The sequence below is a fragment of the Leuciscus leuciscus genome (genome assembly GCF_965113295.1).
Source record: "Leuciscus leuciscus genome assembly, chromosome: 25".
In the NCBI taxonomy this organism is placed as follows: Eukaryota; Metazoa; Chordata; class Actinopteri; order Cypriniformes; family Leuciscidae; genus Leuciscus; species Leuciscus leuciscus.
Genome location: NC_138724.1, coordinates 32,642,622 through 32,660,121, shown reverse-complemented (window position 1 = coordinate 32,660,121; position 17,500 = coordinate 32,642,622). Strand labels below are relative to the sequence as shown.

Sequence of the window (17,500 nt, the reverse complement as noted above, 5' to 3'; positions counted from 1 at the left end):
CATGACCAATTCTGGACATCTATTCGACGTCCAAACTAGGTCCACTATTTGGACGTCCAACCATGACCCAACTTGGACGTCATATAGACGTTCAACATTGGACCTTTGAACTGGGTAATTTTTTTCGACGTCCAAACTAGGTCCACTATTTGGACGTCCAACCATGACCCAACTTGGACGTCATATAGACGTTCAACATTGGACCTTTGAACTGGGTAATTTTTTTCGACGTCCAAACTAGGTCCACTATTTGGACGTCCAACCATGACCCAACTTGGACGTCATATAGACGTTCAACATTGGACCTTTGAACTGGGTAATTTTTTTCGACATCCAAACTAGGTCCACTATTTGGACGTCCAACCATGACCCAACTTGGACGTCATATTGACGTTCAACATTGGACCTTTGAACTGGGTAATTTTTTTCGACGTCCAAACTAGGTCCACTATTTGGACGTCCAACCATGACCCAACTTGGACGTCATATTGACGTTCAACATTGGACCTTTGAACTGGGTGATTTTTTTCGACGTCCAAACTAGGTCCACTATTTGGACGTCCAACCATGACCCAACTTGGACGTCATATTTACGTTCAACATTGGACCTGAACTGGGTAATTTTTTGGACGTCTATGACAGGTGCAGGAAATTTACATGATTATTATAATTTTTTTTAATTTACAAATGAAGAGCTCTTTTCCAAAACGCGAGTTTGTCGTGTCATTTTGCTGTGTAATGAACCTATTCACTGCTCCATCCACGTTTCCAAATCGCTATATTTAAAATGTAATATATTTTTAAAATATTTAAAATATTATATTTTAAATATTTTAAATGTACTGCAAGATGCTCGTGATCCAAGCGCCGAACCTATTTTTAGCCTAAACGCGATAATCATAAATTATATCACTCTCTCTGTAGCTCAAACAGTAGGGCGTTGGCACGTGGAGCAGATGATCACGAGTTCGAGTCCCAGGTAAAGCAAGGTGTGTGTGTGTGTGTGTGTGTGTGTGTGTGTGTGTGTGTGTGTGTGTGTGTGTGTGTGTGTGTGTGTGTGTGTGTGTGTGTGTGTGTGTGTGTGTGTGAGAAGCCGATGTTTTGTTTGAGAGCACTGAGCGCGATTTATTGTAAACAAACTTTTGTGGATGGACGTCGAAAAATGACGTGCGGAAGACGTCGAAAAATGACGTGCGAAAGACGTCGAAAAATGACGTGCGGAAGACGTCGAAAAAAGACGTCGCCTGGCGTTACAAAACAACCCCTTCAATGGACCAAATTTGGACGTCCAAAAATTACATGAAAATGACGTCACTACGACGTCACATTGCGCAGTGTGTGTGTGTGTGAGAGAGAGAGAGAGTGTGTGTGTGTGTGTGTGTGTGTGTGTGTGTGTGTGTGTGTGTGTGTGTGTGTGTGTGTGTGTGGTTGCCTTCCGTGATGTTTGTCTGTGTCACTGTTATAGTTGTGTGTCTTTGTTTTATTATACACACCAGTTGTTTCTCAGTTAATACGACCCGCCTCAGGGTGGTGTGCCCTAGTGTTGTCACGATACTAGAATTTCTAACTTCGATACGATACCTTAAAAAAATATCGATATTCGATACCATTTTCGATCCCACGGAGAAAAAAACTGCCACAATATTAAGGGGGTATTTTTTTTTATTTAAAGCTGAATATAACAAGTCTAGAACATGACAATGAGGTATATTTTACAAAAATGTCCTGAGTTCTATCTGTTAATATTTTTTCTATATGAGCCATTGTATTTTTATTACCTACTGTTATCAAAGATTAAAATATACTGTAACAAATGCATTGTTTATCGGTCATAAATTCTGGTTTACATTAACGTTAGGCTATTTGATGAATAGATTTAAACACAAACGTGTGTGCATCACACGCAAAAACAATGCTCACTCGATCGACATGAAGTCAAGTCAAGTCACCTTTATTTATATAGTGCTTTTAACAATAAAGATTGAGTCAAAGCACTTAACAGTATCACACTGGAGGATAGAGTGTCAGTAATGTATAAAAATAAGATTAAACATTCAATTTTCAGTTAAAGGCATTTCATTATTGAATTCAGAGATGTCATTGTCTAGCTCAGTTTAGTTTAATTATATCTGTGTAATCAAATTGATGATAATCGCTAATGAAGGCAAATTGCAGAATTAAATAATATTTTTTTCAATAAAGTTAAATAGGCACAAGTTCATTTACATTTGACCACAGTTAAAATATTTACTTCTAAGATTCCTCAATCAGATTATTTTAACTTTGAGAATTACAGTGGAAAAATGAGACAACACACTCATAACAACAATACTAGGCCATCTTGGTTAATGTTTCAGAAAAGTTAAAATGAGAAGTTACATGAGAAGTTACATGGGAAGTTACAGTTAGTTATAGGGGAATTCAGAAAGAGGTGACCCATTGATGGTGAGTAGCATACAGGTACATGTTGCTAAATGGTCCCCCTGGAGCTTGTTCGTTAAGTCTGTTTTCAGAATTTAAAAAAATGAGTGATGTGAGGGATATTGATAGCCAAACAATCTTTTGGGTGCCTGCAGCCCGCTCGCAGTGTGAAGCGCGTGTCCGCGCTATTCTCCGACATGGCCGCTGGCGCTGTTCTTTATCAACCAAAGCCGGTCGCGATGGCGCCGCACTCGCCATCTTTCCATTCACTTCACTTTTGCTATTTAACCAGAGCGAATGAGACGAGTGCCGTCACGTGTGGTGTTTGTCAACGCGCCTTTGGAGAGAAGTTAAAGTGACAGCTCGGCTAGTATGGGAGTATCGATACTTCGGGACATTAGTATTGGTACCGTTCAGATATTTCAGTATCGATATTTATCGAAATATCGATATTTTTGACAACACTAGTGTGCCCCAGGGGTCGGATGAGAGAGAGAGAGAGAGAGAGAGAGAGAGAGAGAGAGAGAGAGAGAGAGAGTGCTATAGTGTCGAGCGCCCTCAGCGACCCGCCTCACGGTGGTGTGCCCCAGGGGTCGGATGAGAGAGAGAGAGAGAGTGCTATAGTGTCGAGCGTCCTCAGCGACCCGCCTCACGGTGGTGTGCCCCAGGGGTCGGTCCTGGCACCTCTGCTGTTCTCTCTGTATATGTTACCCCTGGGAACCAGCATGAGTAGATATGGTGTGTCTTACCACTGCTACGCGGATGACACCTAAATCTACATACCTATAAAACACAAAGATAGCCAAGCATTTGAGAGATTAGATGCATGTCTTCATCAACTTAAACTGTGGCTTACAAATAATTTCATGTTATTGAATGATGATAAAACCCAAATCATTGTATTTGGTCCAAATGAGCTCTTAGGGACCCTCACACCACACCTCACAGCCAACGTTAAAAACTTGGGTTTTTATCTTGATAGTAGTCTTAAATTAAACAAACAAATGAATAGCACAGCTAGCAAAGTAATCAAGCCCCTAAATATCTCTCGGTACTATACGGTTATCCGGACCACATGTGATGACCTACCCCAACCCCGCCCCTAAACCTACCCGTCACTGGGGTTACGACCAACCAAGAGCGGTTGTGGTCACGTGTGGTCAGGTGTGGTCCGGATAACCGTATAGTACCTATCTCTCTGACTTAATCGTTAATCACAACCCACCCAGATCACAGGTCAGGTGATCAACATCTTCTGTCTGTCCCTCGATCTCGGTTACACTGCAGAGGTGATCCAGCATTAGGGTTAACGACTAACTAACCCTTATCCTAACCTGGTCCTCGGCTGTGGAATAGCCTAACCCTACATGTTAGAGCTGCTTCTACACCAGCGGAATGTAAATCTATGCTTAAAACTCATCTTTTCTCTTGTGCTTTCAATTCTTTGTAATTCTACTGTGTTTCTTGTCTTCATTTTTATGTACATTTTTCTATCCATTTTTGCCTTTTCTGTTTTTCTTTGATGTACAACACTTTGGCCAACCATGGTTGATTTTAAATCTGCTTTATAAATAAAATTTGATTTGGTGCGTGTGTGTGTGTGTGTGTGTGTGTGTGAGAGAGAGAGTGAGTGTGTGTTCAGTGTGTGCTGCTTCAGGCCAGCAGGTGGCACCGATCACACATGATCAGGACACTGCAGCAGAAGTGAACACACACACAGGGTGCTTCTCAATTCTTATTTTTGCATCCTCGTTTCCTTTCCTCGTTTCCTTTCCTCGAGTCTCAGCTCCACCCCTGTAGGATGCTAGGAAAGAAAATGAGGACGGAGAGATCGAATGAAAGCTTTTTTATACATTGGAATACTTGATCACTCGAGGGTCACTTCACAGCGTCATCAGCAGCGCTCAAAGGATCTGCCCTTATGTTGTATTAGTTTGGTTATTTAAGAAATTCATAATAAATAATAATAAAGCAACATACCCTGTTGAAATATGTGAGATGTATGGTGTATATAAACTGCAAATAAATTAAAATGATTGTGACCAATGTGAAGGGGGAGGAGAATTGATATGTGTGTCACGTTTTAGTCGATAAAACTCTTCCGCAAAGGATACACCTGTGCACCCTCGCTCATAACTCCTCAGGAAGCCTCCTCACTCCTCGATCTTCACTCCTCAATCCTTGCCTCCTCGATCCTCAATCCTCGATCCTCACTCCTCGCCTCCTCACTCCTCGATCCTCACTCCTCGATCCTCACTCCTCGCCTCCTCACTCCTCGATCCTCACTCCTCGCCTCCTCACTCCTCGATCCTCAATCCTCGATCCTCACTCCTCGCCTCCTCACTCCTCGATCCTCACTCCTCGATCCTCACTCCTCGATCCTCACTCCTCGCCTCCTCAATCCTCGATCCTCGATCCTCAATCCTCGATCCTCACTCCTCGCCTCCTCACTCCTTGATCTTCAACTCCTCGATCCTCACTCCTCGACTCCTCGATCCTCACTCCTCGCTTCCTCGATCCTCACTCCTCGCTTCCTCGATCCTCACTCCTCGATCCTCGCTTCCTCGATCCTCACTCCTCGACTCCTCGACTCCTCACTTCCTCGATCCTCGACTCCTCGATCCTCACTTAGAGAACTGAGATGTCCTTCAAGATGGCTGAGCTCGATTGGTTTCCGGGTCATAGGATGGAGGACGGCGGAGAGAGGAGACGAGGAGGGATATTGAGAAGCACCCACAGATCCTTCACTCACACTCTCACACACTCACTCACTCACTCACTCACACTCTCACACACTCATTCACTCACTCACTCACTCACACACTGTCTGTCTGTCTGTCTCTCTCTCTCTCTCTCTCTCTCTCTCTCTCTCTCTCTCTCTCTCTCTCTCTCTCTCTCTGTGTGTGTGGGTGAGTGTGTCTGTGTGTGTGTGTGTGTGTGTGTGTGTGTGTGTGTGTGTGTGTGTGTGTGTGTAAGTAGGCCATGTAAAGATAGCCTCTTCAAGCAGCCTCGATTCTGACCCCTAAAACATCAGTGAGAAACAGAGAGTCGCATCATTCTCTCTCCTTCCTCGTTTCTGCTGTTCTTCAGCTAATCACAGTCTGCCGGTTGCCGTGGTGATCAGGCCAGTGTCGTCCAGCCTGTTTTGTTGCACGTCATAGGAAGTGCATTGGATCCTCTGACATCTCTGACAGTGTGTGTGTGTGTGTGTGTGTGTGTGTGTGTGTGTGTGTGAGAGAGAGTGTGTGAGAGAGTGTGTGAGTGAAACCAAATGTCCCCACAAAATAGTAAATCCTGAGATCACCTCCAGCAGTGTCCACAGGGGGAATGGGTTAATAATGATGTTTTTATTGAGAATGTAAGTGTTCTGCGATGTGAGAGAGAGTGTGTGTGAAGTGTTCTGTGATGAGTAGGGTTAGTAGGGGGCCAAGATGGCGCCTGTGTAAGTCATGTTGTTAGCTGCTCTTAGACTTTAATGTGTAATTCTTGACTTAACGTGTTCTCATGTGAGTACAAACAGTATTTTATATAATTTAACAAATTCAAGAACCCTTATTACTGGAATTTCTTTTTTTCTTTTTTTTTGAGGATGATGCATGTTTCACATACAAACTTTTTTGGAAACTAGCATGCTAACTGAGAAGTGACTGGTCTTTCTATCGATCATAATAATTCGCTTTTGTCACAAATCTAATTTCCTCCACGTTTCGCAACAAATGGAAGACGCTTTAGCAGTGAAACGCGTGCATGATTACACACAGACACCTGTCGAGGGAGAAAAGGTCGCTGCTACAACATCTCTACCTGATACTCCTACCAAGAGTCCACAGCCGAAGATGCGACGACACACTACAGAGCCATCAAATGCTGTTCTCTTGGAAGCAATTGAGAAGCTAGGGAAAAAACAAGACGATTTTTTTTTTGAGAACTTGACGGCAATTGAAAACTCTGTCTCGTGTAACTCGAGCCGCATCGCTGATCTCGGAGTTAAAATTGACGCGATCTCCGACAAGGCCGACCTTGCTGTTACTAACTCCAATGGGATGAAGGATGAAGTCATGTCCTTAAAGACCAAAAACAAGCAACTCTGGGAAAAGCTGGACGAATTGGAGGCAATCAAAATCCTGAAATGGAAGGTGAAAATGTGAAGATGGCTGTGATGGAAATATTAGGTTATGTTTCACCAGGTCTGGCAGATGTTCTCCAATCTTCCATCGAGTGGCCCACAGGCTTGGAAAGAAAGGACTCACTCAGCCTTGTCGCATTATAGTACAGTTCATCCCTCGCACGCACCATGACCGCATCTGGGCCGACGCGAAGCGTTCCGAAATTCTCAAACAAAAGAACATCAGGATAACGGAGGACATAACACAACGTGCAAGGGTAAGTCTAAATAAACTGTGAATCAAGCTAGACCTGAAGGTAAACGTGCTGGGTGTCAGGGTTCAGTTGCCATCATCGACGGGAAGAAAGTCACAGTGGACAATATGTAGTGGCTCTTAAGCGGCGGTTATAATTCGTAGCGAGGTTTGTCATCCTCTTGGAACTTGTTTTTTACGGGTTAGGGTTCCAGCTAGAAATATGAAAAACTGGTTCATAATACAGTGAGGAGGTTAGGGCTAGTGTTGCACTTCCTTTTTTTTTTCATCTTATCTTAATACGTAAAGAAAGCTCTTGTTTTATTTGCTAAACAATTTATTTTGGTTATACGTTCTTGTTTATTGTTTTATGTCAATTAAGTTGACTTGTTTTTCACTTAATGTTAGGGGAATCGCAGACTTAACCAAACGCAAAGCTTAATTTCTATTTTGTAAATCGAAAAGCAGAGATGTCTATTTTTTGCAAGAAACGCATTCAGACTTGAAAAACTTTTTTGGTCCAATCAATGGGGGAGTAAAATCTTTTATTGTCATGGTTCCAATAATTCTGCTGGGGTTATGATTTTATTTAATGAACAATTTAAAAATACTGTACTTGAATCACATCGTTCAAATGAAGGCAGATGGTTAATTATCGTTATCCAATTTGGGGAACACATTGTTATTTTAGCCAATGTCTATGGCTTTAACCGATCCAATCTTAATAACTGTCTCTTTACAGATTTAACCTCCAAACTGATATCTTTAAAGATAAAATACCCATCTACATCACTCATTTTGGGAGGGGACTTTAATGAGGCCCCTGATTTGTTATGATAGATTTCCTCCCAGATATATGGCACTACCACTTTTAATAAAATAATTAGCGATATTTGTTCCATCTCTCATTGGATATCTACAGATTCTTACATAATGACATTTCCTCTTCCTTCACTTGGTTTAAATCTGACTTAACACAAAAATCGCGCATTGATCTTTAGTTAATATCTGACAACCTGATTTCTTTTATTAAATCATGTTATATTTCCACTGCACCTTTATCTGATCATGCAGGGATCGGGTTAGAAATGTGTGACCTCACCTGTAGTTCCTTAAGGAAGCCAGGGTACTGGAAATTAAATACTTCTCTGTTACATAATTCTAATTATTGTTTGGGTATTAAAGACATAATTGATTCTTTAAAAAAAATACTAATATTTCTCATACCTTAAATTGGGAATTGTTAAAAAAATATATATTAAATTTAGCAAAGATCTTTCCAAATCAAAGGGTTTACAATATGAATCCTTATTGAAAGAAATCAACCGCATTACTTGTCTTGCCTGTCCAGATGAGGCAGAGAAAGAAAGTTTATTCTTGTTAAGAGAGAAATTAGACACTTCTTATATGTAAAAGGTCAAAGGGGCGTTAGTTAGGGCCAGAGCCAAATGGCAGAAGCCGGGGAACAAAACGCAGCATATTTTTTCAATTTGGAAAAAAAACGAGGCGAACTTAAACAAATGTCCTCTTTGTATATTGATGACACTGTTGTATCAGATAACAAAAGAATTTCAAAATTTGTATCAGACTTTTATCAAAAACTATATACATCATCTTTAACCCTAATTCCAGTGCTTTATTTTTTAGTAAGATACAACCCTTCCTTCAATGTGTAAGTATAAATAACCAAAACCTGTGTGAAGAGGAGATGTCATTAAATGAATTAGATAATATCATTAAAAAAACTCCTTTTAACAAAAGCCCAGGACCTGATGATTTGCCTTTAGAGTTTTACAGAGTTTTTTGGGAAGATATTAGAGAGTTTATTCTGAATGGGTTTAATGAGTGTATAACAAATGGAGAACTTACAGAATCTATGAAACAGGGAATTATTACACTAATTCCAAAACCTAATAAAGACGTGTTGCATTTAGATAACCGGCGCCCAATTACGCTACTTAACTCAGATTACAAATTATTAGCGTCGCTGTATGCAAATAGGTTAAAACCATGTTTGGAGGAAACCATTTCTGTCACCCAGTCTGGATTTATGAAAGGAAGACATATTTCACATAACATCAGACTGGTGTTAGATCTTCGAGATTATTCATATCTGGTAAATGAGGAAGCTGTTGTTTTGTTTTTAGATTTGTATAAGGCTTTCGATACCGTGGAGCACAATTTCATGTATCAAGCTCTACGTCAATTTGGTTTTGGCCCAACTTTTACTAATATGATCCACACATTTTATAACAATATCTCAAGTAGTGTTTCTTTATCGGGCGGTTCATCCTCTCGTTTCGTTATCCACGGAGGCATTAGACAGGGATGCCCTCTTTCCCTGTTTTTATTTTTATTAGTATCTGAAACTTTACATCTTTACACTGTTCATTACTCTCAAATTAAAGGTATTGAGATAGGTGATTTCACTTTAACTATTAGTCAACTCGCCGACGATTTCTATTAAGGATAAAATTTTTTATAATATTTATATTAGAAAAATATTAACTACAGAAAAAGCGTTTCACCTAAGGCATTGATGAAATGGAAACAGGATTTTCATTCCCTTCTTTTTCAGAATCTGTGGTCAGATATGAATAAATATGTAATTCCTAATAAAGTCAAAGAAACTCACTTTAAAATAATAAATAGATATTATCCATGTAATGATTTTATCAGTAAGTTTAAAGAAGGGGTTTCTCCATTATGTTGTTTTTGTAAAGAGGAAATTATGTACATTTATGTTTTAGTTATAAGTATACCAAGTTATTTTGGTCCAAAGTTTCTGTTTATTTTTGAGGAGTTTTACAGATTTGTCACAATAACTGATGTAATGGTCTTGTTTATGGATTGTGATACCGGTTTATTGGAAATGGAATGGGGGGGGGATATCATATACACAAAGCAAAATATATGTTAATTGTTCCAAATGGTTGACTATTTTCCACTGAGTTAAAGGTTTTTTACGATTCTCTGACTTCAATACAGAACAATCGTAAAGCTGTTTAGACATTTCAGTTGTTGAAAAGGATAATTTATGTATTAGTTGTATGATTGATTTTTTGATGCAAGATGCAGAGTTGTGAATTTGTATAGACTCAAGTGTTTTGCATATCTCTGTATTCCCCTATTGTTATTGGGTTAGGGTTAGTGTAGGAGAGAATATACAGTTTAGCAGCTACTGCCATCTAGTGGCATCAGGTGTGTGTGTGTGTGTGTGTGTGGCAGCAGGTTTTCTCAGACTGTGTGTGTGTGTGTGTGTGTGTGTGTGTGTGTGTGTGTGTGTGTGTGTGTGTGTGTGTGTGTGTGTGTGTGTGTGTGTGTGTGTGTGTGTGTGTGTGTGTGTGTGTGTGTGTGTGTGTGTGTGTGTGGCAGCAGGTTTTCTCAGACAATGTGTGTGTGTGTGTGGCAGCAGGCTAAACCGCCAGAAGGAAAGTCTTAAAATCTAAATGAATCAAATGGGATCGACTCAGAAAAGTCTCAATGAATGAACGTGTCACATGATCCACAAACGCACATCTTCTTTGTTGCATGCGCAAGTTATGATACACTAACACAAAAGAAAACATTTGTATTCACAAAAATGTCTGAATTTGTACAAATTGCTGCACATTCATTTAATTCAGAATTTTGCACATGCAAGGATGGCATTTGTGTGTAGATAGTCAAGTCACCTTCATTTATATAGGGCTTTAACAATATAGACTGTTTCACAGCAGCTGACACGACTCTAACAGAAAACCCTAAAACGTGCTCCGGATGTTCATTCGCACAAAAACAGTGTTTGTTGCTTGAGAACGCTAACCTTGAAACAGGATCCAAGGTGCAAGTAAAAAAAAACCAACAAAAAAAAAAAAACGTAATCATCTCCACGTAAACTTCAAATATGCTGACAACATGCGTATTACTGTTTAGTCTATAGTTGTGAATTTGTATAGACTCAAGTGTTTTGCATATCTCTGTATTCCCCTATTGTTATTGGGTTAGGGTTAGTGTAGGAGAGAATATACAGTTTAGCAGCTACTGCCATCTAGTGGCATCAGGTGTGTGTGTGTGTGTGTGTGTGTGTGTGTGTGTGTGTGTGTGTGTGTGTGTGTGTGTGTGTGTGTGTGTGTGTGTGTGTGTGTGTGTGTGTGTGTGTGTGTGTGAGAGTGTGTACACCATTCTTCTTATGATGTATCGAGTACATCAGGATTTATGGGAAGTGTTCCCGGTTCCGGCTGACCTGATCTATGCAGCCTAACATTGAATTATAGAAGTCTATAATGTGTTGCGTGTATGCTAGGTCAAAGAGATGTGTCTTTTAGTCTAGCTTTGAACTGACAGACTGTGTCTGCTTCCCGGACAATGGTAGGAAGGCTGTTCCAAAGTTTTGGTGCTAAATAGGAGAAGGATCTACCGCCAGCAGTCGATTTTGATATTCTAGGTATTATCAACTGGCCGGAATTTTGAGACCGCAATAGACGTGAAGGACTATAATGCGTTAAGAGCTCGCTCAAGTACTGCGGAGCTAAACCACTTAGTGCTTTGTAAGTAATCAGCAATATTTAAAAATGTATATGATGTTTAATAGGGAGCCAATGCAGTGTTGACAGAACAGGGCTAATATGGTCATACTTCCTGGTTCTGGTAAGAACTCGAGCTGCTGCGTTTTGGACCAGCTGTAGTTTTATTAAGCGTGCAGGGCAACCACCCAGTAGAGCATTACAATAATCTAGCCTTGAGGTCATGAACGCATGAAATAATTGTTCCGCATTTGTCAATGAGAGCATATGGTGTAATATAGATATATTTTTAAGATGGAAGAATGCAGTTTTACAGATGCTAGACACGTCAGCCATCAAGTGTTAGACAGTATTCTAGATTATTACGTGAGGAAGTTTTTTGTCCAATAATTAGAATCTCTGTTTTTTCATAATTAAGTAGTAGGAAATTACTAGTCATCCAAGTCTTATATCAGCCATGCATTCCGTTAATTTTGTGAATTGGTAAGTTTCGTCAGGGCGTGAAGAAATATAGAGCTGAGTATCATTAGCATAACAGTGAAAACTAATGCCATGCTTCCTAATGATATCTCCTAAGGGTAGCATGTACAGAGTGAACAGCAGCGATCCTAGTACTGAGCCTTGTGGTACGCCATACTGAACTTGCGATCGATGAGACATCTCTTCATTTACTGCTACAAACTGATATCGGTCAGATATAATTTAATAACATAGCCTAATTTTCGAGTCTATTTAAAAGAATGTTATGGACGATAGTGTCAAATGCAGCACTAAGATCGAGTAACACTAATAGAGAGATACAACCACGATCGGATGATAAGAGCAGATCATTTGTGACTCTAATGAGAGCTGTCTCAGTACTATGGTACGGTCTAAATCCTGACTGGAAATCCTCACATATATCATTTCTTTCTAAAAAGGAACATAGTTGTGAAGATACTGCCTTTTCTAGTTATTTTCTGAAATTTAAACTCGCGACTGACACCTGTGGCCAAAAAACGGAACTGCTCTTCTTTTCTGCTCGCTCTCGTACGTGCACACTTCACAAGTCATCCGCTGCAAAGAAGTCAACATTATGTTTACAGAGGTAAGAACAGTCAAATACATATATTGTTTGAGAAACTAAGTTTGTTTGCTGACTAGCGGTGGTGGCAGAGTGATCTGAAATGTTTAACATGAACGCGCTTGACGTCACATCCGCAGACAGCGCGGGAAAAATCCGACCTGACAGAAAATAGGAAAAATAGGATACAGGCTTATAGGTGCACCCACTGTAAGCTGACAAGGTGTCAGTATGCTCATCAGGAGATGTTTGAGTCATAAATGGTCAAATAAAAAGGCTATTGTTACGTTTATTTTGGGGAAAAGGTTGCATGTAGCCTCTTTAATCATAGCCAGCTTAAAGGTTTTTGGTACGTATCCTAATGACAAAGATGAATTAATGATGTTAAGAAGAGGATCTATGACCTCTGGAAGCATCTCTTTCAGTAGCTTAGTCGGTATAGGGTCTAACATACATGTTGTCAATTTAGATGATTTAACGAGTTTAGAAAATTCTTCCTCTCCTATAGCAATCGTGCTCTCTCTCCACGCCACTGAAGAGAGACAGACAGGAAGAGAGACAGACAGATAGACAGACAGAAAGAGAGGCAGACAGAAAGATAGACAGAAAGAGAGACAGACAGACAGACAGAAAGAGAGACAGACAGATAGACAGAAAGAGAGACAGACAGATAGACAGAAAGAGAGACAGACAGACTGGTCATTGCTCTCTCTCTCTGTGCTTTCTCTCCGAGAAACAACCTCATCTGCTGTAAAATACAGACGAGAGGAGAGAATGAAGAAAGGAAACCAGCAGCAGCTTTAGAATGAGAGAGCAGCTGTAAAATGGGGGAGAGAGAGAGAGTGTGCGGGCGAGCGAGAGAGCGTTGCCCTGAGATACAGGATGTCGTAACAGACGGAGCGCTGGACTGTGTGAGGGGAGCAGAGAGAGAGAGAGAGCGAGAGACACTGTGGTTTCCTCTCAGATCCCCCCGCCGCTGGCTCTCAGTGGTGTCGCCCGCTGCGCGCACAGATCTGTTATTGTGCAGCGCTGCAGAACACACAGACACACACAGTGTGTTGGAGCTGCGCTGTCATCGTCACTCAGGAAACGAGGGCGCTGGGGACGAGCGAGCGAGCGCAGGATAACAGCAGTCGGCCGGGGAAACAGGACTGAGACGGTCCTCTAGTCTCCGTCTCACAGCCTGTGTCCTCCATCCTCGAAGGAAGAGGAGAAGAGAGGAGGAGGACGAGCGCCCTCCCCTCGCTCACAGCAGAACGCTCCGGAAACACAGAGAGAGCGAGAGAGAAAGTGTTTTATTCGTCCCTGCTTCTGCTCCGGTCTTCTCTCGGGAGCGAGCGGCTTGCTCATGTCCGTCAACTCAGAAAAATCCTCTTCCCCAGAAAGGTATCGCGTCTCGCCACATCATCTACCTGTCTGTCCTCCATCTCCATCTCTCTCTCTCTCTCTCTCTCTCTCTCTCTCTCTCTGTCCTCCATCTCATCCTCATCTCTCTCTCTCTACTGTCTTCTGTTCGGTGTTTGTGTTTGCCTGATATCAAATGCAAACATAGAGAAATGCTGTAATACATTTCATACAGTACACACACATGCACTCACACACACACAAGGGTCTCAATTCTGCATGAGCTTACAGACACAGTATTTGGCGTTGAATCCACAGAGCATCACAGTGTCTGTCTGAATCTACGAGCCGGACTCCACTGATGCGATGTGGTTGGTGCTGTTTTCTTCTGTGCAGCTTCATCTTGCTCTGTGTGTCATCACTGCTGTTATATAGGCCATCACAACCAGATCACAAACCCCCGAGCCATCCCTTCCTCACTGCTTTCTTTATAAAGAATCACAACCAGATCCCAAACCCCCGAGCCATCCCTTCCTCACTGCTTTCTTTATAAAGAATCACAACCAGATCCCAAACCCCCGAGCCATCCCTTCCTCACTGCTTTCTTTATAAAGACAGAGAGAAATGTAGCACAGTTCACAGAGCCACACTTACATGCGTCTGAATCCAGTAAACACCCACATGTGCTGTGAGCATCACATGACACGAGGACAGGTCAGTGTGGAGTCTCCGGAGGAACTGCTGGATCTGGGATTGTGGGATTGTGGGATTGCGCGTCTGACGTGCCCTGAATGCAGTTCAGATGCTGTGTGTTCATGAGTGAGGAAGGTGTCATGATGTGAGTCTGACAGACAGTAGGTTAATGTTTCACCTCTCATCACCCTGCAGAACGACTGAGATCTCAGAGGATGTTTGTCTTCCCTATATTATGTGAATCTTGAACTTGCATATGTTTTCAGAGGTCATTAGAGTGAACATGAGCATCCGCTTCATCAGACCCGTCACTGGAAGAAAACAAAACTAGAGGTCTTTTGCATTTTCTGGAAAGAAAGCATTATTGCATATAGAAAGACCTTAAAACTGCTAGATCTGCTTATTTTTCAACACTCTTAGAAGAAAACAAATACAACCCAAGGTAATTATTCGAAATAGTGGCCAAAAGAACGAGAAATTAAGCTTCTACTTCTGAAGTTTCCAAACAGCACAGCAGTAATGACTTTATGAACTTCTTTACTTACAAGATTGATAATATTAGAGCCACAACATTCTTTTAAATTCTTTTAGAAAATTTTGTTGGCGTTAGTGGAATTGCATTGGCATGGTTCAAATCATACTTATCTGACTGTTATCAGTTTGTAGTAATAAACGAAGAGATGTCATATCGGTCACAAGTTCAGTATGGAGTACCACAAGGCTCAGTACTAGGACCGTTGCTGTTGCTTTAAAATATTGCTGATTACTTACAAAGCACTAAATGGTTTAGCTCCCCAGTACTTGAGCGAGCTCTTAACGCATTATAGTCCTTCACGTCTATTGCGATCTCAAAATTCCGGCCTGTTGATAATACCTAGAATATCAAAATCGACTGCTGGCGGTAGATCCTTCTCCTATTTAGCACCAAAACTTTGGAACAGTCTTCCTAACATTGTCCGGGAAGCAGACACACTCTGTCAGTTCAAAGCTAGACTAAAGACACATCTCTTTAACCTAGCATACACATAACACATTATAGACTTCTATAATTCAATGTTAGGCTGCATAGATTACCATATTTTCCGGACTATAAATCACACTTTTTTTTCATAGTTTGGCTGGTGCTGCGACTTATAGTCCGGTGCGACTTATATATCAAAATGAATTCATACTGACTGACATGAACCAAGAGAAAACATTACCGTTTACAGCCGCGAGAGTACATGCTGCTCCTGTAGCCTACCCCTGAAAAAATTTACTGAAAAACTGTTAACTGAAACATGAACCTGAAGACAACTGAGAAAACCTGAACACAAACAAAATGCCCCCAAAAAGAAAGAAATCTCAGTGTTTTCGGTGCTGATGCGGTGGTGATGCGTTCATGTAACATGTGAGGGTGGTGCTGCCATTAAAGCACCTAAAAGCTGTCACAAAGAACCGGCAAAAGTAATGATTATGAATATATCAAATATAGCAGTGTCAGTGTTGGCTGCAAAGATGAAGTTGACAATGCTGACTCGTGATCTTCGCAGTAATGAATGCGTCGGAGAGAAATGCACATTTCATACGGATTACATCAGCAGAGAACAGTCTGTTTTCTTTCGTTTTGAATTGTTCTGTTTAAAAGTAGACATTTCAAGCTTTCTATATATGTCTCAGGTCTGTGAGGCAAGTAGGCAACATTATACGCTGAGTTTCGGTTCATTTATTAGACGCTCCAGTTCACGCGCCAGCGCCTTCGTGTCGTGATTATCTATTTTCTACTATATTTACTTCTTATTTATTAAATCCAGGCAAATGGTTGATGGAACATTGATTAAAATTAAGATACAATTACAAATTACAAAACGAAATTAAATTTAAAGACAGGCTTTGTGCTTTCTGTTTGAGGTCTCTGTGAAAGTTTTAAAGCAGTCTTTTAGCGACGCTTTCAAAGCGCTCACGTCCTTAATGGAGAACTGTCCCGTCCGTAACACTGTTTTTTAAAAAAAATAAATTTCTAAATAAATGCGACTTATAGTCCAGTGCGACTTGTATATGTTTTTTTCCTCTTCATGACACATTTTTTGACTGATGCGACGGGTTAACTTATAGTCCGGAAAATACGGTAGGTCAGCCGGAACCGGGAACACTTCCCATAAATCCTGATGTACTCGCTACATCATAAGAAGAATGGCGTCTACGCTAATATTAGTCTCTGCGCCTGGACACACTCACACACACACACACACACTCCAGATCTGGTGAATGACATGCATCTGGACACAACGACAACGCAGAAGTGTCACTAGTCTCTCCCCCTTTACCTCTGCACAGATAAAACATAATCAAAATGGTTCCAGTTTGCATGGCTCTGCGACAAAAAATTCTGTATTATGCTGCCAGACAAGTAATTTGGCGATGTCACTTTGTAAAGAAAGACTACGCGCCTGCGCACATATATATTCAAACTCACATACCTATAGCCTGAACACATAATATGCATGCGTACGCCGTCAGCATTTTCACATATTCACGTTTTTGAAGTTTACGTGGAGATGATTACATTTTTCAAAATGTTTCAAAACTTGCACCTTGGAACCTGTTTCAAACTTTGCGTTTTCGAGCACCAAACACTGTTGTCGTGTATGGGGTTAGAATTGTTGAATTATTCCAAATAAATAGATTAATATTCACAAATAAATGTAAAGAGATTCACAAAAATTTATTAAATTTACAAATAAAAAAATTAAGATCCACAAATAAATGTAAAGACTTTCACAAAAATGTATAAAATTCACAAATAAATCAAATGAGATTTGCAAAAAAAAAAAATAATTTACAAATGGTTTATTATTTTACAAACACAACTCTGCCTGGCATTTATTTGTGAACTGCTTTCTGTACATTTGTAAATCGCTGTACACATTTGTGAATCTCTTCTTGTGCATTTGTAAATCCCCTCACGCATCTGTGGATACTGAATCACTTCTACCGTCGACGTGCAGACAAATCCACAAATAAGTGGACTCCACCCACCGTTTACTCAAGCCAATCAGATAACGGCCACATTGAGCTGCCCAATCGTAGCACGTTCTCACTACAACCAATCACGTTTGGCTTTACACTCTGGGCGA

The 17,500-nt window shown here is 40.8% G+C and overlaps 1 protein-coding gene across 5 annotated transcripts in view; it reads left to right on the top strand.

Moving 5' to 3' along the window:
* The window catches only part of srpk2 (SRSF protein kinase 2), a 48,171-nt gene that overhangs the window by 2,647 nt on the left and 28,024 nt on the right, over nucleotides 1–17,500 (top strand). The window contains exon 1 of one of the 5 annotated variants that reach the window (XM_082160358.1): nucleotides 13,252–13,733. The exons of the other annotated variants lie outside the window; for them this stretch is intronic. Coding sequence (XP_082016484.1) covers nucleotides 13,696–13,733 — 38 coding nt within the window. The 5' untranslated portion in view covers nucleotides 13,252–13,695. Of the gene's footprint in view, nucleotides 1–13,251; nucleotides 13,734–17,500 lie in introns of those variants that run through there. 5 annotated transcript variants of the gene reach the window in all.